General features: G+C 37.0%; 1 protein-coding gene across 2 annotated transcripts in view; it reads left to right on the top strand.

Moving 5' to 3' along the window:
• LMBR1 (limb development membrane protein 1) overlaps positions 1-22,733 on the top strand; it is a 79,793-nt gene that overhangs the window by 34,543 nt on the left and 22,517 nt on the right. The window contains exons 6-9 of one of the 2 annotated variants that reach the window (XM_069859307.1): positions 15,577-15,703; positions 16,114-16,182; positions 19,051-19,115; positions 20,125-20,197. In XM_069859307.1, coding sequence (XP_069715408.1) covers positions 15,577-15,703; positions 16,114-16,182; positions 19,051-19,115; positions 20,125-20,197 — 334 coding nt within the window. The remainder of the gene's footprint in view (positions 1-15,576; positions 15,704-16,113; positions 16,183-19,050; positions 19,116-20,124; positions 20,198-22,733) is intronic. The other variant, XM_069859308.1, reaches the window with a different exon arrangement.

The following is a 22,733-nucleotide window of genomic DNA, read 5'->3' as shown; positions in this document are numbered from 1 at the left end:
TGTACTGAAAATCAAACTGATTCTCTGCCTAGTTTTTAATTACAACCAGTATGTTAATTCAGAAAGTGCATTTGGGGCCTAAGGGGGTTGACCATGCCGTTTTAAAAGAGCTTAAGTGTTCTTCCTTGCTATAATTTATTTATTTCCATTTATCAGAAAATAACAAGAGTAATATTACCATTGTATAATAGTGTACATGTATATTTTAGTGTATATATGTGTACATACCGTGTATATTCATGCACACATGTATATTCAGGCACACATGTGATTTAGTTTTTTTAAGACTAGTTTTGAAGTACTTAAAGTTCATTGTGATACTTAGCACCTTAGCTAGTACTGTTAGCTGAGCTACCAGAGTACCTAAAGTAACTTTAATCTGCTGCATCAGTATTAAAAGCTTTTTCATATCTTTCTGTATTCTTCTCGTCTTCTTTTGTAGAGTTATATTTCTTGTTTAGGTGTTCTTTCTGTTCTTTGTCACTGGCCTTTTCAAATTCACTTGTGAAACAAAGATGTCAACCAAGTTTCCCAATGTCAGAGTTAACCTCATTCTGCATAATTCTCTCCAAAAAAAAGGAAGAATGTGCTATTTGCAGTTGAACATCTGTAGGTCAGAGTGCTGGTGTTTCAGCGTGCGATAACAGGCTGCGCAGAAAATGACGTGTGTGCTGCTGCATGAGGGAGACAAGGGTTTTTGAGGAGATAATTGCTATACATTTTCCTGACCTTAAAATATGCTTTCTCTTGATGTAACTTCAAACTGAAATTTGTATTTGTTTGAAGTTGACAAAGATAAAGATGTTTAGGAGTAATTTTCCTTGTAAGAAAATACAAATAGTGCAATTTACTGCTGTGAGAAACTGGAATAACTGGGTATTGCATAATCACAAGTGTAGGGTTTTAAAAAGGCTTTATGAAGTATTTTACCTAAAAACTGATCTTTGAACTTGAAGTCATGGCATAAAGTTTAACATGAGCGACAGCAACATCCTGACCAATTATCCAAATTATCCAGACATCCCAAAATGTTCACAACACGACACACAGAGTCTGTGGATTAAGAGGTTAACTCCTGGAACATCAAAAGAAGTGCATGATAATAAAAACAAATAGTACAAAAATTTGAGGTAACTTCCTTGCTTAATTAATTAGGTGGGCCAGGTGGAAGCGAAGAGGCCAGAGCTGGTGCTCGGAATGTCTATAAAGCTGAGCAACATGACAGCACAATGGAGAAGGAACAAAGATTTTTTTAATATACTTCTATCCTGTGTCACAGTTTGAAATTGTCCTGGTTTATGTCCCTTTTGGCAAACTTACATAAAAGCGACCCTGTACTGTATTTTATGACCAGATGACTTTTTTCCCAGTGGCTAATTTGTATCAGACCCCCATCTTAAAGAGACACAGAAATGAGTAGGAAGTCCAAGCCGGTTTGTCTCAATGAGCTTTCATTGCATGCTTTCATTATTTTTGCTCGTTTTTGCCACTGATCATCCATAAATTGTTGGAAATGAGTGATTAAGGAAGTGCTGCTTAGTGTTAGTGGCACATGCACATTCTTGGTATGTTTTTTGTGGGTGAGAGGAAATCGTGTACTGCACAAACAAAAAGGAAAACTCCTGCTGGGAACCTTTCAAGGAAATTTAACTTGCATAATGTTTTGATCTTGGTGTTTATTACAGAAAATAAGAGTAATATTTCACTGGCTATTGTTATGTGTCAGCTAGTCTCTCCATCTGCTTGCTTTTCCTTGATATCTCTTCCCAAATCCTCACTGAGTTAATTTTAATGAAAACCACCAGTTTAAAAAGATAGCAGTTTATTCATATGCGTAAGGCAGGTGAGATGGGCCCGTGTTCTGAACAGCTTACTGCGTAGTGCTTGCTACTGTATAAGGATTTGCCTGTCATGACTGAAGTCCTGCCTGCCTTAGCAGTCGCAGCTTAGCCTGTGCAAGTAAAACGTGGTGTGTAGATTCCTTTCCAAATAGTGAGTACAGCGGTTTCTGCTGTTAAAGGTTTCCTCCCTTCTCCTCATTTATTTCTTCTAAAATGTGTTTTGTAAATATAATTAGTGCTTTGAGGGTGGAGTGAAATGTTTGAAACTGCTTATTTTTTTTTTTCCTATACAGGTAAGCTGTTGTTAACATGCTGAGCAGCCACAGTGTGCATATCTTCCATCTCCTCAGCATTTTAGTTCATTTGATACACTCTTATCTTTATAAATGGCAACAACTCTCCCGAATTAGGTTACTGTATAAGAAGGCTGAACTAAGTTTAAGTTTCTAATGCATTGTGTTGTAGTGTATTGTATTTGCAAGCTCTAAATAGCTAAACATAGCAATAAATGTAGGTGAAAAGTAAACCTGCCACTTTTTCCTTTCTTGGTGGGTATAGAAATTATAACATCTGTATTTTTCTGCATAGAAAAGCTGCACACGGTTTTGATGTGTGTAGCAGCAGATCTCTAGTTTAACTGTAGATGTGGAGCACTGTAAAATACATTTTCAGTGTGTGAATAAGCCAGTGTGGGAAGTATGTTCAAAGTTAGTTTTGAAGTATTTACCTCTAGAAACTTTTTTGTGAGTCTCAAAATATTCCATGGAAAGCAGTTGTTCCTATAATACAAAATACTGGGGAAGTTGGCTTGGAAATCCTTTCCAATATGAGATTATCTCTAATTAAAACCAGCCAATTCTCTAAATCTGCTTTCATTTTTCTGGAAAAGTGATTTGGAGAGTGCAGGAGTTTTGAACATTGTTTGGAAACAGCATTTGATTTTGTGTTTTTATGCTTGTACATACCTCTTGACTGCAATAGCCACAGGCCACTGTGTGTAGTAGTCTTGAGGTACCCTGTTAATAATGTATGTTTATTTGGCATTTAAGCTCATATTTATTTGTCTATAAAATCATTCAGCATGAGCTGAGACTTTAGTGCTCTGATCTCCGTGAAATGTTTACTAGTATGTAACTGAATTATTGTATGTTATATTACAACCCATTTACTCATTCCATTAGTAATCCCAGAGACAAAAGCTGTTTAATCAGTCACATCAAAGACAGCTGTTTGGTTTTGTATTTTTGACATAAGCTAACATCCTAAGTTTGGATATGAAGTCCAGTTCTTTAAACTGGAGTAATTTAAAATGACACCACTTAAAGTTTATTAGGCATTTTTTGTTGTTGTTTAGAAGCAGATCCTAATTATTCTGGGATTCTGATTTGGCAAGTAGCTTGATGAGGGTTTTCCCTCCTCCCTATTAAAATAAAAGCATACTTAGCTTACAGTTATACAAACCCACAACATAATCTGTAAGATGCAAGGTGGAGCGTTAAGGGCTATATTTAATGGTAAATCTTGTGTTAAGAATGGTGCGTGTCTTGACTCTTCGTATGCTTCCTGCTTCTAGTGAAGTCTCAGAAATAGCTTGTATACACCTAAAAGTAGAGTGTGTTTATAACTTCTAACATAAGAGATGGACACATCTAATACTAAATTTAAGAACTTATGAAATGTCAGGAAATGGAAGGTGAGAATGTTTAGAGCCCTTGTTAGCGTGTGATATTGATGAGTGTCCACACTAAACTCTGAAAATCTTAAAATTACAGGTTTACACTATAAAGTCCTTTATTTGCAGTTCTGCAGAGGAACAGAAAATTTCTTACTTTAAATGTCAGCAGATTAGTCTCAACAGAGTTAGTTGGGTGTATGGCCCATTTTGGAGCATCTGTGATTGGAATGTATGTAACTACTGGAGATCAGTACGAGATGAAAATGGCTTTGTAGAAGTATTGCAGGGATGCCTGGTTTTCTGTCCTTTCACAATGACTCTAAGGCAAAGTTAAAGACAGTAAGAAAACAAACATGATTACAGGTAGGAAAAGAAGTTGGGAATGTTGGTTATATTAATTTTTGTATTACAAAGCCTGGACTTCAGCATGTGTAATTTGTTTAGTGTCTGTATTTAGACAATTAGGAGCAAAGGCTGCGCAAACCGGGAACTTTTATGTAAATAACTTGCTTGTATTCATCAGCTTTGGGCCTTGTTATATTTCCGTAAGACCAAAATAAAAAGAAATTCAGTAATCGGTGGCTAGGACAGAGAAACTTGCAGCTCTTGAGGAAGAATGGCTTAATGTGAATTTGCTTTTGTTGCTTTATAAAACCTTTTATAAGGTTTTATAAGACATCATGCTTAACTTGGTTGGGGACACTATATGCAAATTCTGACCTTTTTATTTTACCACAAGGAGATCTGTGGTTTGTTGAATATATGTAACAGTTCTGTATCTGGGACGGCTAAGGGGGAAATAAGTGGATATTGGTTGTTGCACACATTGGATCAAGATGTGATGAGATGTGATCTGTGCTCCGTTTCATTGAAGTAGTTAAATGTCAGTTGGTTGCTTCCATAAATTAGAATGTACCTCTTTTAAAGAGGCCTCAGTACAAGCTGCAAAGAATAGGGTAACAGGAGATAAGCTAATGGTGTAACTTACTTGGTGTAACTTTTCTGCGGTACCTGCTTCACTGACTTCGTTAGCTGAGGAATGATTCGGCCTTTCTGCAGTACTTCATAGGATTGAAATTATAATTACTGGGTTTCTTACCAACTCTTTCATGTAGATAGAAAAGCAAAATGTGTGAGGTTAGTCTGTGTTCTTGCAACATTTTCATGTATTTGAGCTGTGGAAATTAGTAGAGTAACAAGATGAAACAAGAATTATTTGTAATATTGAGGTAAAAACACTGTGCAAAGAAAATCCCAAACATGCTTAGTGTTATTTCAGAATGTGCTTTTCTGACCATTACCTCTCTAGTGTACTGTGAGAAATTGTATTGGATAACTATTACATATGAGTGGGTAGAGTCGTCTGTGAAACTAATTAGTTTGAGAAGCACTGGGGCATTAGTTATTCCACCTTATCTGTGCCAGGAATGAAATGCATTGCTGAAGCTTTGTGCTTTCCCCACTCCTACATTTTTCTGAGCTTGTCCATCTCTGCTTGTGTTCTGTGAAATTTCCATAGTTCTTTGCTAAAAGCTTTAACGTAGAGCTGGAACCCTGCAAACAGAATAAGGTGTGACTGTTTTTCTTCTGCTGCTGTTGTAGTGAATAAATTGAGTGGGTTTTTTTATGTTACAGTTTTTATTGGGTTTTTTGGGATAACTTATGAAGTTCTACAAGAGTAGAAATAGACGTGCTAAATACTTTTACTGCTTGTAAAGTGTACAGATGGTACAGCTACCAATACTAAGCTTGAATATCCTCATTTTATCACTGATGTAAACCTAATACTTTTTTTTCCTGAATTTTTTTTTTTAAGGCAGAAGTGAGTAGTTTTCAAATTTATTTTGTATGAAGCATTGTTAATGCTGTGGGTAGGGCCTGTTCTTTGTGATAGATGATAGCTATATTATCTAAAACCCCTGAGAAGTTCTTTCTTTTTTTTTTTTGTCAGTTCATAGTAAAATTCATATAACTATGTAAATTAAATTAGAAAATTTTGCTATCCTTTGGGAAGGAAATAAGTATTCATGTGTAGAATCCCTGAAATTGCAGTGATCCAAGGGATCTGCAAACCCTCTCTTAGCCACTGGAAAAAGGCAGATGCCTCTAAGGCACGTCTGAGTTAAAGGCTTCAGGAAGGCAGTGTGAACACCTTCCCGTCTTGGTATTTGAATTTCTTTTATTAAATGGTAAGACACATTAAACTGATCTTCTGCTGGTTTTATTTGAGCATATGGTGATTTGCTTTATAAAAATGGCTGGTTTATGCATGGAGTGTATTTTAAGATGTGAATATTTTCACATTAGTCTGTTTTCATTTGAGTCTTGGTATCAAGTAGCGTTCTTTCAGAACAAGCAACAACATTGTATCTGTTTTAAGTCTCTTTATGTACTTCTGTTAATATGTATAAAAATGAAAAAGACTTTTCAGATTGAAAGGAATTGTCATTTTAATTCGCAGATAGGTAAATTGCCATATAATATAATATTGGCAAGTTTTAACATAAATATCTTAATAACAGAAAGGCATAAAACAATTTTCTCATAGGCTTCCTTCCTTGAATGAGGAAGGTAAACACTACTTCTCATTCCATCTCTTAAACCCATACTTTTTCATTAGTACAGGTACCCAGCAATGTGATATTCAGACCTTTAGTCAATATTGCTCATTTAGTATTACTAGAAATACTCCACATTAAGATGTAATCTATATTAAGTAGTACTTATTCTGAATTGACAACTCGAGGAAGGAGCTGGGGCATCTGTAGTGAGGATTTGTAAGGCAGCCAACAACTTTATTTACAGAGGAGAGGAGAAAGGAGAACCAATGAGTTTGTCTCCTGTCCTTGGCCATTTTAATTTCAATATTATTAATTTTTTTTTGGTGTAGCTTTTTGAAGGATTTCCCAGCTTATTAAAAGGACCTTCCAGCAGCCTGGGTCTTTGGCCAATTCCTAGAAGTGTGCTTTCTTCTTGATCTTATTCACCCTTGCAGGACGTTAGTAATAAATATTGACACCAAAAGACCTACAGATTTCTCTTTATTTTAGAACTTTCAGAGTGACCTGTGTGCTTCTACGTGTTATTTGCTTTTGGGAACTGTCTTTGATTTCCTTCTGCCAGAAACACAATCACAAATTCCAATTTCTGTCTTTATGTTTTTGCATTACTTATCTTAATCTTCTGCCAAGCTACAAAGAAGTCGGAAAATATCTATTTATCTTCCTATCACTCCAACCTAGCAGGAAAGATTCTTTGTGATCCAAAAGTACATGGTTAGAAGGAGACTCAGAGAGTCAGAAATCCCACAGCTCCTATGTTGTTGCAGGTGGCTTTGGAGAGTCTGGGAAACTTGGTAGGTGGAGGGAGTGGAGTATCTAAGAGCTAATTAGTGAGGGCTGGGCTAGCGAGTGGAACAACAGAGGAAATTTGTGGGGGAAAAGGGTAGCGTTGGGACAGTCATCATTTTACTGTGTGTATCCTTTCATTTCTTCTTTCCCTTCTCCCCCAAAGGTTTGGGTTGTATGCTTTTAGTGTCAGTAGGTCTGCATCTGTCTTTTTAATTAGAGCTTAGCTATAATCCTGATTTTTTTTTTTTTAATAGCTTTTCTACAGAGGAGGGAAGGGCAGGCTGCAGTGTAGTGGTTGTAAATAACTGTTTGCATTTTTTGATACTCTGTCTAGCTTGTCCTCATTTTAAGAAACTGGTATGTCTTCTGTTATATGCTATTTCTGTTATATATGCAAGAATGATACCTAGATGTGAAATAGCAAGATGTATTTGCTTTCATTAAGTAATTTGAATCTTTGTTTTTGGAACAGTGCCTTAACTGCTAGGCAATAGATGAATCTCATGTTATCATTCTCACTGGAGTATGTCTTGTGTTGGATAATTAAGTAGGTCCTTGGGAGAAAAGTGAGAAAACATTTTTTCTTTTTTCTTTTTATTTTTTCCCTCTCTTTTGTTTTATTTTAATTCCAGTCATGAAGATGTGAGTTTGCATGGAGTCCATCTTGTTTCTTAGGTTATTTCAGTGAGTCATTTGCATGCAGTGATGTCAACAGGAAAGTCTGACAGCTATGGACCCAAATATACTGTAACGCTGTGGGTTGAATACTCTTCTGATACACTGGAGGAGAGAGACTTAAGTTTTCTTTGGCAGAGGAGCCACTGCAGTGGGTGTGCTGCATTCTGGATAGTTTTCGTCTTTACCACTTCACCATTCACCACTTCACATTTAGTCTTCCACTACATTAAGACTTTTTTTTTTGTTTTAACTTCTAGTTGAGTGATTTCTGTCCTTCATTTCCAGCTTGGCAGGCAGAGCTCTAATGCTTTTTTGTACACATCTTTATCCAATACCCAAAGAATTCATCATGGTCTTCTTTCCATCAAGTTCCTTTAACTTTCATTTTGTTTTGCTCTTAGAGATGGTTAGAATGCTTGAAGCTGATCTTTTCACTAACGCTCACAAACTGAGAAAGAGGGAGTTTCGCATGCTAAAAATGTAATTGATGTTAATATGTAACATCCCCAGCCTAATACCTACTTTAGTTCTTTTTTTTAGTGCTTCCATTTATTTTCTGCAGGCGTTGGCATGCGTGTTTGTTGCAGTCTGTCTCTCTCTGAACAAATCTTAAGGTTGCCAAGACTCCTTTTTGTCAGATGAAAACAATGGGCTTCGTGTGTACTTTAAATGTGCCGTGATTGCAGAAGCGTTTCCCAGGCTTTCCCAGTGGGTCAGGGCATGGTGTAAAAAGTATTGTTTACCTACTTTGCAAGAGGTTGGGATGTCCAAGCAGAACTGTGTTCAGATATTCAGCACCATAGAAACTTTCTTAGGACTCCCTGATTTTGTGTGTAACGTGTTATAATTTTTACTTCATTGATAATAGTGAAGTTTTCCCGTGCGCAATTTGCAACCAAATTAAAATATAGCATGAGCAAAAGCCATAATGTGTTGTACATTTTCATGTAGTTGCAAAAATATACATATTTAAGGAGCTAATAATTGTTCATCAAAATCACTATAGCTGGGTAATCTTCCAGTAAAGAAATGCTTTTTATTGAGCTGGGAGTTGAGCTGTAGTTCCTTGGTTTTACTTCATGTGGGAAGAGAAGATATCATCTTGCAAGTTTTCCTACTCCTTCACCGGTGCTAAAGCATAAGAACTCCTGGTAAATATTGTTGGTGCATAAATGTTGAAATCCTTATAGCATTAGAAAGCATTCTAAGTCATGCTTAAACTGGTGGAAAATACTTGTGTTCATAATCACAACTGGCATAGCAAAATTGGCAAAAAAGGGCTTGATTGCTTTCATATATGTAATTGTTCTTTCCTAAAAAGTAACAGTTTTTGAGTTCCTGGGGAGCAGTCAGCAGATTCTTTGCCTATGCACTGTTCTTATGAGTCACTGTAGTCAGGAAAGATCCCTGTGCTAACTGCTAGTTACGCAAAACACCCAAGACCTTGGGAACAACAAGTGTGCAGAGCAAGGTCTTCATTTGTTACCTGTGCTAGCTTAATGGCAAAGTGTATTGTATTGTTAGATTTATATCGTTCAAAGTAGTTATGGAATTGGAAATGGAGGTTAGCTCCGTTATCAAGCAATCTCCCATTTCCTTATTGAAAAGTTGTAAGAAACTATCACCAAACTCTTTTACAAAAAAGTAAAAACCTGCCTCTAGGTGTTGTGTGTGAATACACATTGTGGGAAGAGTCTTAATGTATTGCAGTTGGCATAGTAGTCATCATGCTTAGCACAGATGTGCTGGGGAGGAGAAATGGTTTCTTTAGTAATAATTTTTTCCCAATTTCTTCTATGGTATCTGTAATCCTTTCAGGACTATTGTTGCCATTTGTACTGGGCTTTTCAGCTGAAGAATTACCTTTTTTTGGACACGTGTTGTTTTTTAATATTTTTTTTATATTTGTCATCCAGGATGACTCATCTGTGTTAATCATAATGGGAAAGGAACATGGTAACATTTTGATGATGCCTTCCAGAATAGGAAATAAAAATAAGAATTTGTCAGAACACTTCTAGAATAATTAAAACCTTTCCTGCTAGAATTAGGCTTTTCTGGAAACATTAACTATTAGCCCTGCTGCTTTAGGGAGTGTAAGTGTGCCAGGATTAAGCAATATAATAGCTTCTGAAAGTCTCAGCAATGGATTTTTCAAGAAGAGCATGTCAGTCAGATATCTTTGCGGCTGTACAAACTGCAAGATGCTTAGAATGTGTTTGTAGGACAGCTTTAGTTTGTAGGCTTGCCTTGAAAGCTTCAAATTTCTTGTTCATATTTGACTCCCCCGCCCCCATTAGTGTACAGGGAAGATTACGGGTATGACCAGGTGTCTAGGAAGTTCCAGGCTGCTGGGATTGATGTATTCAATATCTTTCCTTAACCAAGTATTTCACTTGGTAGAGCATACATTGAAGAATTAAGTGGCTTTGAAACCATGCTGTGAGTGAAATTGTAGGCGAGCTGTAAGTCTAGACTGTGTAACTTTAAGGGTTTTAAAAAGAGGGAAGGTTAGCGGGTATAATCTGCCAGTCTTTCTTGATTTTCTCAATAAACAGTTTAATTCTAATTTCTGTCAGATTATAGTAATTAGCTTCCAAAAGTTTTTGTTTAAGATACTTGGCTTTGTCATCCTTTGGAAAGGCACTAATTTTCTCAGGTTGGCCTGTATGATGCCATGCTTCCACTTCCCTGACGATAGGGAACCACTCAGGTTGTTCACTCAGGTTGTTTTGCCTTATGGATAATCTGAAACTCAGTTGAGGAAGTTGCAAGATGTTGGGTGTGTTTTGGTTTCCTGTTTAGTAGTTATTGAAGATCATCTTGTGTGCTTGTAGTGCTGGAAGCAATGACGGTTGATGTTTTATTCTGAATACCTTTATGGAAGAAAAAACTTTAAAATTGGGCTACTAAAACTAAAATCACTGTCCAGCAAGAGAAGTGCCACCTTCCTTCGAATTGTGGTTCATGCTTCCCAAAGGATGTCCCCGAGTCTATCCTGGGAACAACATTCCTCTTGTTTTCGGAACTACAGCGAAGCTTATGTATAAATTAAAGACAAAGATCAGGTTCTTCTTCCCAATGTTTCTGCCTTTCTTTTAACTCACATTATTGCTGTCCCATTTCCCTTTTGCTTTTTCCGTTTCCCTTCCAGTCAGTCTCTTTCTGCATCTTCTTGGTGTTTTATGACTTTCCCTCTTCTCTGCATATCTGCGAGGAATAAGGGCAGCACTGACACCTACAAAAGTGAGGGTACTTTTTTGGCAAATAATCCTTCAATACGAGGCTTTATTCTAGATGATTTTTTTAAAAAAGCAGAATATATTATTTCTGGAGCGTCCTACTTCCCTCACTTCTTTTTCCCACCTCTCTTTCCTTATGAACACAAACATAAGCTGAAGTCGCAGCAATATTTTTAGTATGTAGCAGTGCAAGTATGAAAACCCACCACTTTAATATGTATTTACATTCCCTATTTAATTTTATAACTTCAAGCTCAATTACATTTTATGTAGTTTGTGGTTTTCTTTTAGATATCTGGTATTTGCAGCTCTGTAAAAAAGATTTTGAAATCTTGGTGAGGTTTTTTTTTGTTCACTCTCCAACTTTACAAGCATCCCAGCAGTAATTGGCCAAGAGAAAGTAAGGGTTTTGACCTCCTTAAAACTACCCTGCAGAACTTGTATTGGCATGAATCAGCTTCTCTTACTGAAAATAAAGCAAGTCTGTTGCCTGAGCTCACTCTTCTCTTTTAAAATTCTTATGACTGTATTTAAAACCATTACATTTTAGCCTGAGATGGAGGGGAAACGTGTTTTAATTATTTCTAAAGCCTGTGGTTGTGTTCATCTCAAGTCTGCAGCATGAGAGCATTATTTAAGGCCATGTAGACAATACTGTACTGAAATCTGAGTGTGATATTTTAATTGATAAGGGTATCAAGATTGTTCTCCTTAAGCCCCCCTTAATCAGCTGTGTAGACTTTTATAACTAGTTTCGGTCTGCATCTTATTTTTTTTTTTTTGAGAAATTTGTCTTTCCCATTGTGTCAGTATCTTGGGGGTATCCTTCTAATGCTTTACTGTGTAGTCTCTGCTTTGTTTGGAGGTAATAAATCCCTCCTTTGCTAAAACAGGTTAAATTGCAAGTTTAATTTCATTAAAATAATCTATAAACCACTGAATTAATTGTGGTGTATGCATTCTGTTTGTAATGATGGACCTCTCAGCAATGAAATACTATTTGTGTTATCAAATACAGGTTTCAGAGCTGTGATCTAGAACAACTTTCTGAAAAACCTGATGCAGGTTGGTTGGTTGTACAGCGTGTCCTTTTCTTGTTCTTACATGTCAGAACCATTAGGAAAGGATGTCTAGAGACAGACTTGGAAATCTTCATTTTCCTCCTTCAATGCAATATGGAAAAATAAAACTACAAAATACTCTCCCATTCCTCTTCCTTATACTCATTTTAATTTTGATAGGAATGTTATACAGTGGTCGTAGGAGGTCATGAGACAATTTCTCCTAGTTAAACAATCAAACTGGAAAACTCAGAGGTACTATGACCCTTTACATCAGTCCTCCCTGTCTTCCCTTACCTGTCCCATATGTGTACATAAACATGCATGTGCTCATAGACTTAATTTGCTGTGTAGGTCACCTCCTTCATTTGTGTGGTCAAGGTTTCTGTTCTTTCCAGTTGCACACTGACAATGAGGAATCAAAGAACTGATTCAAAGGCAATCACCTTTCTGATGTTAAGATGTAGTGCTGTAGACTATTTTTCCTTGCTTAGAATGTGAATTTGAAGTAATCTGCATACCTACACTACATGTTTTTTTTCTGTTGTACTCAATTGTTTACTCTGTATCCAAGACAGCTATGGTGGTTTAGACTGAACAGGAACAATAAACCTACTCTTACAAACTCGTTTGAAATTTCCAGTTTTAGATGGGATTATTGCTGGTTTTGAAGATGTCAGACTGTAAGCTTAATGTTCTTTTTCAGACAAAAAATCATGAGGAGTAAATGGATTCAAATAGTGCAGAAAGTATTATGTTGAATAGAAGTGGCAATATCTTCTATGCCATGAAGATACGCCATGACATTTGGCTCATTTAAGAAATCTGAGTAATATAATGGGGCTGTAGGAGAGAAGTGAAAAAAAATCAAAGAAGAAATGTTAAGCTGAACCCAAAATGTCAGTGAAGAGGTTTTTGCTTGGGGAAAAAAAAAATCAGCATTGAATTTCAAGGTTTCTTTGCATAGTTCTGCTTTCATTTAAGTGAAGTGAAATGTTGCTTGTATTTACCTGTTTTCTCTTTGTTCTCCAAGTCGGGAGTATAGTTTTTTGCCCAGCTCTTAAATTAGTGATGTTGCTAATGATGTTCAAGCTTCAAATTCTTCACCTGAATAAGAAAACTACCTTCAGAATTGTTTTGAGTCTCCATCCTTGGAGATACGCAAAAGCTGGCTGGGCATGGTTGTGGACAACTGTCTCTGGGTGGTCCTGCTTGAGCAGGGGTTTGGACCACATGATCTCCAGAGTATCCCTGCTAACTTCAACCGTGCCGTGATTCTCCAGAAAAGTTCTCTGTGTGTGTAGGGAAATTCCATACCTTTCATTCCGTACAAATAGCACCTATTTGACAGGTATACTAATGTATATAAGCACGAACTAATGTGCCTGGAACACTAATGTTTGAATAGCACACAGTTTTATAGGTGCCAAATTGAGACTAAGTATTTACTTATATGCTTAAGCATCTTAATTTAAAAAAAAAACAAACCCAGCCAAACAAAAACCAGCTTCTCTCCCCTCTTCCCTAGAGTTTGCGTGAATGGTACTTTTGGCCAAAAGCAGTGGTAACCTCAGAATACTTGCTGTGTTTTTCTCCTCCCTCCCCGTTTTTCTTTGAGAGAGAGGGTATTTGAATTGTCCTAATTGTGTTGGTCTTCAGAAAACACTTGCAGTAAATATGAAAAACTGTTACAACAGAGAAACAAGAGCTGGAGACAGTCAACTGTGAGTAACAGCTGTGTGACTGCATCTAAGGGAGGAGGATTTGATGTTTGAGGCATTAAGTAAAATTAAATATTCTTCAGGTTTGTCCAGAAGATCTGTTGCTGTGAAACTTGAAGTCACAGAGCTTGACATTTGTGCATGTATCTCATAGTAGAGAAGTAAGGAGTTTCCTCTTTGTGGCTAAGGCTTTCAGAAACCTAGAAGCTTTGTTTTTCTCTCCCTAGGAAAGGAAAGGAGTCTTCAAGGTTTTTTGAAAATTTGAAGCAGATATCTTTGCATGCATCCCTGTGACTTCATCTGTTGTAAAGTGAAGGCTCTATATCAATCTCAGCACCAAGACTGTAATTGTTCCAAAAATAATGTTTTAATAACTTTTAACAACCTCAAACCCACTTTTATTCCACACAAAATACATTTTCGGAATAAATCCGTATCCTCTCCATGTTCCCTTTAATTTGAAATTTGTTGTTTGAATTCTTTTATGGACTTAATCTACACGCTTAAGCCATAAGGGGAATTTTGTGAAGATCTTTTTATCCATTTTTTCTTTTTGCTATCTTAGCTGTTCGGCAGAGGACTGGGAGTGGAGAGGAACTGTTGTGTTAGAGGAGATCAGTGTCCATAGTTAGGATGCCTGAGGTCCTCGTTCATGGCTAGATGCCCTGGTTATGTAGGGAATGTAATTTTCTGGGTAAATGTCATATGAAGATTAGTTTCTTGTGTGGAGCAGTGAGTAAAGAAGTGTTAAAAAGACAAACAATGAAGTAAAACAGTCTTTCTGCTTTTAACTATAAAGTAAACTGTGCCCAAGTTGGGGTGAACTTGTGTAGGAAAGAAAGGACTGAGTTTGCTTGTGGAGATATATACCGGCAAATAAAGATTTGGTATAATAGAATCATAGAATAGTTTGGGTTGGAATGGACCTCAAAGCCGATCGAGTTTCACCCCCTGGCATGAGCAGGGACACCTCAAAGCCTTGTCCAGCCTGGCCTTGAACACCTCCAGGGATGGAGCGTCCACAACTTCTTTGGGGAAACTGTTTCAGTGCCTCACCACCCTCACTATAAAAAATTTCTTCCTAATATCTAATCTGAATCTCCTCTCTTTCACTTTACATGTGAACAGCAACCTGAAGTGTCCCAATAACTCTGTTGCTTGAAAATAGTAAAATTAGTGTTAAAAACACCACTAAAAAGAAATTAAATGTGATTTTGTGTAGCATTTGGTATATTTACATTTGCAAATCTAACACTCGACTATTAGAGTGTAGTAATATTTTAAATACAAGATCAAATGCTATGATGTCACCTTGTAGACCTGTGATTTGTGTGAGTTGCAAGCGAGACGTGTGGGTTTTGGCGTGGAGAATGCACACATGGGAGGTAATGGATGCAGTGGCTGCAGCAGCAGTATGTAGGCAGGCTGAAAGTGAGCAGTACTCAGACCGCACGCTTGAGGGCTCTGAAGACTGCAAGGAATGGTGCAGAAGCAATTGCAGCTGAAGAATGTATTTTAACTAAATTGGTGCATTGTACCTGCGCCGGGTTTAATGCTTGCTGGGCCATTTGGCTATTTGCCATAATTGGCTTTCCATTCCCTTGATTGGAATCGTAGATAAAAATTTGCTAATCCACTTTCTTTGCTGAAAGTATTAGAAAAGTAATCCATCTTTTAAAAATGCTCGAGCAAAATCATACGGTATAAAGAATACTTTATGGAATAATGAGATTAATGAGAACTGTAAGGCACATGCAATTTAAAGCATTTTTTCTGTGGTTTTAAGGGGAAAAATGGAATCTGGGCACTATAAAGCTGTAAGTACTTCCTTTTTTTATGCACTGCCTTTTAAATGTGCATTACATGTAATGCTTTTGTCTACATGATAAAATTTGAGTATGCAATTAGGAAGAAGGAACTGCTGTTTATTTTTTATTTTTGTTTGAAAATATCTGATTCAAAGTTCTTGGCTGTGTTCTTCCCTCCCTCTCCCCTCTTCTGCCCACAGGGCATCAGAGCACGCATTTTGGAAACCCTTGTAATGCTTATTCTTCTTGCACTGCTTATCCTTGGAATTGTATGGGTGGCTTCAGCACTCATTGACAATGATGCTGCCAGTATGGAGTCTTTGTATGGTATGAAATTTAAAAAAACCTAAACAAACGCACAGTAGTTTAATTTTAATTTTGATAATCAATGTTTTCAATTAAATATATTTCTGTGAATACTATACGAGCATGGCGCGGGTCATGAGGAAGCTGTATTAATTTAGTCAATACCATTCTTTTTTGTTATACCCATTTTTAGCACGCTGACAAGTTCCATGTTCATGTGGTCACGATGCATGTTAAAAACTTAAGTGTCTTGAGTGGGATGGAAGTAATAGCTGAAGATACTTTTTAGGCTAAAGTACTCGGGGATTTAGTTGCTTGAAAATACAATTATTCAGTACTGAACACTTAAGAGAAGAAGTTAATTCAGTTGTTTGTGACATGAGTAGCTTAATTGTAATAAGCTAAGGTTGTGTTCAATATTTTCTTTACAGACCTCTGGGAATTCTACCTCCCGTATTTATATTCCTGTATATCGCTGATGGGATGCTTGTTACTTCTATGTGAGTATTTTCCTGATTATTCAAAAAGATGAATGATTTTATTTCTTTATTTTAAATATCAAGGGAAACAGATTTCCGTTGTGAAAGTTGAGAGTTAAAAAAGGGCTTTTTTTGGTGCTTTTATTTTCATGCCGAGTTTTAAATTTAGATGTAAATTTCTTAGGTTTGAGTTTTGAAGTTTGTGAACAAATGCTGCCTTTTTAATGTTTTGAGGAACTTCGCACATTGCCCCAAACCAATTTCAATTTTTAAATGTTAAAGCAGGTATTTGAAAAATAGGGACTCCATTCTGCGAAGAAAAGCACATTTTTAAAATGAAACATTTGCAGGAGGTCAGTAGTCTGGAGAGGAAATTCTTTTGGAATTCTGTCCTATATTCAGTAAAGTATCCTCCTTCCTTTTTTAATTGAAAACGTTCATGTATAGGCAGAAGTTGAAACACAGTGTAATTAGCTTTGATAATCACAAAACTAGTAGCTGGCCAATCTGGAGGTCATTTATATGATTGCATGTAAAACAAATGCAGTAAAAAGACCGACCTTATATCAGCTGGTCCTAGCTGAGTTCAGTCATCCATGTTTAGGAGAATGAAAAAGATGATAAAATGCTCCAAATCCCTCTTGTAATTTCAGCTCCCCCTTTCCCCTCCACCAAGTAATTTCTAGAAAATTACTGAGAGGGGGCCAGACCATCTCCCTTTCTAGACGACCATGGTTTCACCTGTTCTCCAGGCTCTATAGGTTTACAACTGACATTTATAGGGCTGTCACTGTGGAGAAAGGATGGGGAATGTTAGCTTGAAATTTCCTTAAAACTAAGCAGATCTATCCTTGAAGGTTGTTTCTCACAGTGACCTTGGTGAGTCTTTGCGGGTTCTCTATAAGTGGAGATTCTTAATCCACTTTAATGGAGGGGTGGAGAGAAAAAAGTGGTTCTGAATGTCTCATTTAGCTGTTCAAGAGTGTGATTCACAACAGTTGCTGAAAGTTTTAGTGGAGAAGTTACCTTAAAAACTTCTTACATCTGTTCTGCAGTTAGTTTTAGCAGAGCTGAAAGCACAGCATGTGTTCTGGAACTACTGTAAACCCATTCACCAAAATAATTGGGACTGAATGCCAATTTTTGTAAGACTTATTTGTAATTTATACAAGCAAAGCACTGAAGTTACTTGAAGCCCTGCAAACTCTTATGTCTGTGTAGCTGTAAGGGCAGCACACAGCAGTAGGTTGTACTGTAAAGCTTCGTTAGACCTTCAGCTGGTTTAATTGTTGAAGCAGTGTATGTGTAAGGCTTATTGCAGTTATGATATGAAGAGTTGCTTCCTTTTTCTTTTCTCATTTTCCTACAGGCTTCCTCTGTAGTAATGGAAAACTAGCTCAAGTTAGCCTTTTTTGAATATTCTTACATTTTTGCTGTAATACATACTAGTCATTGTGAAACACTAGTTAATAAAAATAAATGTAATCCTCACTATAAAATCTTGTGTGCTTCTCCTTTTTTATTTTTACAACACTGTTTTATTATAATGGAAACTATAAAAGTATATCCCCATCCATGCTTTTACAAATTCCTTCTATCTCCTGCACTAATACTTGAAGGCTGTTCTTGCCAAACTGTTGATTTTTGCTAATGTTCTGTTATCACACTTCTAGTCTTTCTCTCAGTGTAAGCGTATGAACCATACCTGGAAACTATCACAGGCTATGATCAATAAGGTCCACTTTGTTATTTCGAGCTACTTTCCTATGAAATGACAGAATCATTTAGGTTGGAAAAGACCTTTAAGATCATTGAGTCCAACCACAAACAGCACTGTCAGGACCACCTCTAAATGGTGTCCCTAAATGGTTGGTCCCACATCTACACATCTTTTAAGTACCTACAAGGACAGTGTAATCACTTTCCTGGGCAGCCCATTCCAGTCCTTGACAACCTTTTTGGTGAAGTAGTATTTCCTAATATCTTGGCACAACTTGAAGCCGTTTTCTCTCATCCTGTCGTCTGTCACTTGGGAGAAGAGACCAACACATACCTCACTACAACCCCCTTTCAGGGAGCTATAGAGAGCAGTAAGGTCTGCCCTCAGCCTCCTTTTCTCCAGGCTAAACAACCCCAGTTCCCTCAGCCACTCCTCGTAAGGGTTGTGCTCCAGACCCTTCGCTAGCTTTGTTGCCCTTGTAGTAATCTGGTAGCTCAGCCTGCTATCAGCTGAAGTTGCAGTATAACTTTCAGGGCAAAGCATCTCCATAATCTGTTGACCTTACTGCTACATTGGTGCTAATAGAATAAATGTGCTTGAGCTGTTCTTCAGTGCTGTGACAACTAGTCTTGTTTCATCCGTGATGCTGCAGTTTGCAGAAGGTGGCTGCGGATGTATTGCCTCACGATAATGGTTTCTGGACTGCATGAACACTAGAACTCTACCTGGGAATTGTTTGGGCAAGTGCTAACTGGCCCAGGGAAAATCATGCCAGAGAGAGTTCTAGCAATTTACTGGTGTAGGCAATTAAGTCTTAATGCCCAGGAATGTGTCTTGGCACTGCTGGGTTTACTAGTGTAGACATTGCTTCTCGTGCCATGTGCTTTGAATAAATAATTACTTGAGCAAGTTTAAGGTATCTGATTATATGGTGTTCCTTGTTGACAAAAAAGTCAGTTATGCTCTTGGAGGGGTGAGATGCTTGTCTTGTTCAAAATTCATATGATAGCAATGTGTTGCAAAGCTTGTATTGGAGCTTGAAGCTCTTGCGGTTCTCTGCAGAACCATACTTGGTTATATGGGGAACAGAATTACACATTGAATATCCAAATTAAAATTGATCTTTGACTCACAAATCACCGTTTTGCGTAATCTTTCTTCCTCTGCAGTATGCACGCCAGTGGGACTTTCGCGGATGTTTACAGTAATGGGTCAGTTGCTGGTGAAGCCAACAGTAAGTGTTGCACAAATCTGTCCTCATCTGCTGTCTGTCAGAAGGTAGAATGGCGTTGGGGTACTTTCTTTCGGGATGCTTGCACTACTGTGTAATTATTTATTCAGTTCGTCAAGAGTTTATATTGAATATTCATGTACTTAGTTTAAAATTTTTCATATACTATGAAAGCTTGTTTACTTCCACAGAAAATATTTGTGGGTTTTTTTTTTTTTAAGTAGTATGTACTTGCTCTGATTTTTTTTTTTTAGTCTAACTGCTAGAGTGTTAATAATGTAGGAAATTGGCATCTATAGGAACTTAAATACTTTAGTGTTCTTATATTGAATGCAGTGAGGAAGGGAGAGGCTTTTATCGTGCAAGTGCTCTGGTGACTTTGCTGTTGCGTTTTTTAGTTTGTATTTGCTTAAATTTGGGTGCACTCAGGTCTTGGATTCCTTTTCATTAGTCAATTGAGACCTGACAATACAAAGAAAATAATAGTGTGTTGCTGTCTGTAAGCTTTAAACTCAAAGCACCTGATAGTACAGCAGACAGACCTCATTTATTTGGATTTAGCTTCCAATAGCCATTTATAAATGAAATATTAGATTGTGTGAAAAAAACACCAGTTTGTAATATACTTTTCTGAATCTGCAGGTTTTTTTGCTTAGATCAGATTGAGTGTGAAGGTTGGTAGGTTATTAATTTTTTCCCTAGAAATGATCTCAATATAGGTCAGGTGTGTTGTGCCTTCCACTGTTCCTAAATCTCCTTAGACTGAAACTGAATGCAAGAGCTTTAACCTGAAATGAAAATGTAAGAGAAAGTTCGCTTACAGTAAAGGAGTAGATTTGAAACAGAATGGAGCAATTTTTCTTGGAGTTCTTATTTCTATCAGTATTGTAAAGTTGCAGACAACATATTGAAAATACAGGGTACTAGAACAAAACAAACACAATGAGATTAGTGTGGTCAAAACAACCAAGTGATGCTGATACTCTGTTCATGTTTCTGTTTCCAAATACAGATCCTTGAAGACTTAGATGAGCAGATGTATATCATCACTTTGGAGGAAGAAGCAATTCAGAGGAGGCTCAATGGTATGCTTGTTCTGATACTGCTTCAAATACAGTATTTAGAGGAGAGTGGTTCTGATCAGGAATATTGATCTCACTGTTACATAGCCTCTTTTCAAAATAGAAAATTTCAGCATCTTGGTCTGTAACAAGCACTACGGGCTTAGATTTCATTGCTTGCCGTGTTGTTCAGGATTGGCTCATGGCTTGCTTTCTTATGCTTTTTAATGTGGTCATCAGCTCTAGTATGTGAATATTCTGAGACTGAGGAAGCAAACTGAGTGGTTGACCAGACCCCCTGTGCTTACTGCAAAATAGTTTGTATTGGTAAATGACTATATTTTAGCCTTGTGTGAAGCACAATGAACTCAGAGTAGCAAGAGGTTAAAATTACTGTATCATGAGGGCTTTTTTTTTATTTGAAGGACTTTTTTTTGTTTCAGTTTATTATTGTTTTGAATCTTCGGTAATAATTCATTAAATACCAGAGCAGTCCTTTATATACTAGGAGCTATTTGTTGAATTTAATAATTTCAACAATTCTATTAATGAACAATTTAAATGAATAATTTTACAAATATTTTAGACTTCTTGGATTACAATTTTGTATTACAATTTTGCACTTCTTGATAAGGTGTTCCTGTTTTAATGTATTTCAAATACACTATGAAGCCTCAGCTTCTAAAAGTAAGAGTATTGTAGCATGGCAGGCACCAGTTACAGGAAGTATATCAGTTCCATAAACCTGGAAATAGTGTTATGCAAAGTATCTTCTGGATTGCTTTTAACTGTGTGGATGAGCCATCCCTCCACAATTTATACAGTTGCTTCAGGTTGGAAAACCAAAGAATAGTCATGTAATGAAATATGCATTGTCATGTCCTATGACTTATTTTAGCCTTAATTTTCTTCACTTCTTGTCTTTCTCTCTTACACTTAATTCTTCTGCCACACATCTCAATCTTTTCTTCTTACAAGCCTCAGTCTCTTTTCTAAGGGGTGCAGTCAGGGAAGGTACCTTTGATAACATGGTGGTCGTCTGTATTACAGCACTTAAAATTTCTGGAGGATTAATGACTTCCTGTGCTAAAATCAGCCATGGTTTCAGTTTAAAAGTGATGTTCACCTTCACTGGTTTGGAAGCATAGGTTTTTATAGCAACATGTGTATGTATGCATACACATATAGACATGCAAAAAGGTGCATGCAGTCAACGTCTTTGAAGCTGTGATGGGGTAATTAGGATTGTTCTGTGTTTGGTGTTAGCCAGCAACTGTAAAATATTTGTTACTGAATATTTTATGTTGTCATGGTGATTTTGCTTATGTACAAGGAAAGCAATACAGAAAAATAACCTGGTAGCAATTCAGTATCTATATATTAGAAGCAGTGCAGAGTGATTTCCAGTGTTCAGGTGGAGAATGTGGTTATTTAGGTGATGATTGTCTGCTGTTTTTCTGTGTAGAAGTCTTTGCAACAGTTGTTTATATTGCAGCTTAGTAATATTGCTTGTGAGGTGAACCGGGGCTGTGAACCGGGGCTGTTTGTAGGTATCTACTAGTTGGATCTGGATCTAGGATGTGTGAGGGTCGCTCGCCTAACCACTAGCTGTAAGACTGGATTATCTTTGAGCAAATTGGTTGGTGTTCAATGTAAAGTGGAAGTCCAGTCTACCCACGTTCCACAGAACTCTCACCGGCCTGCTCTTGAGAGGTGAAAGACATAGGGTTTAAATCTCCTTTGACAGCAGAGGTAATTGAATTCTTGTTTCTCATGCTGGGGGAATGGTATTGACACCACTATCTGAAGGAATGCTGGAAAACCCATGGTTTGATGTACAGAGAAAACTAATGGAGTTGTGCTGGAAAGTCAGTAAAAATCTAAACTTTGATGTAGCGTGTAGGTGGGGGCGATAAGTTTTATGCACAAGAAGATGTTCTGCAAGATTTTTGTGAGTAATTATTTAAATAATTTTAAGTATGATTTTCATTTGTGTTGCAGTTACAAAAAGCTTCATCTTCTCTGCCAGAAGTCTTTAATACATACAAATTATGCCAGAAAAATAAGATATCATTTTTATCAAGCTATAAAGACTCATGCTTATCTCATATTAATTGAATTTTTAAAAAATCTGTACAGGTGGAGGTATAGTGCTAATTACATCAGTAGATGCAGTGCTGTGATGTTAAAAGCCGTAATCTGTGACTTAAAACACAGGCTGTGCAAGTATTTTTGTTGCTGCATCAGAGCAGATGTATTGGGCTACACGCTTCCCGTGCCATGGCTGTTGCAACTGTTCCACAGTTGTGGTAGTGGAAATATATGTGTTTAAGTAACCCTGCTGGACAGTTTTGCAGTAAATTGTTCTGAAATATACACTGCATTTATATGTATAACCAAAGAGTTGAATTTTCATTAAAACTGAAGAGGACTAAAGCACAGGCTGTAGCAATACTTGATGATTGTCAATACTGATATTTTCTTGGTAGAATAATTGCTATCACACTCCTATCACTGCTTTGCCATGTCCTGATTAATGTTTCCTCACCCAATTCCTGGA

This window comes from Phaenicophaeus curvirostris, chromosome 6, assembly GCF_032191515.1.
Source record: "Phaenicophaeus curvirostris isolate KB17595 chromosome 6, BPBGC_Pcur_1.0, whole genome shotgun sequence".
NCBI lineage: Eukaryota > Metazoa > Chordata > Aves > Cuculiformes > Cuculidae > Phaenicophaeus > Phaenicophaeus curvirostris.
This window is presented reverse-complemented; position numbering and strand designations above follow the sequence as displayed.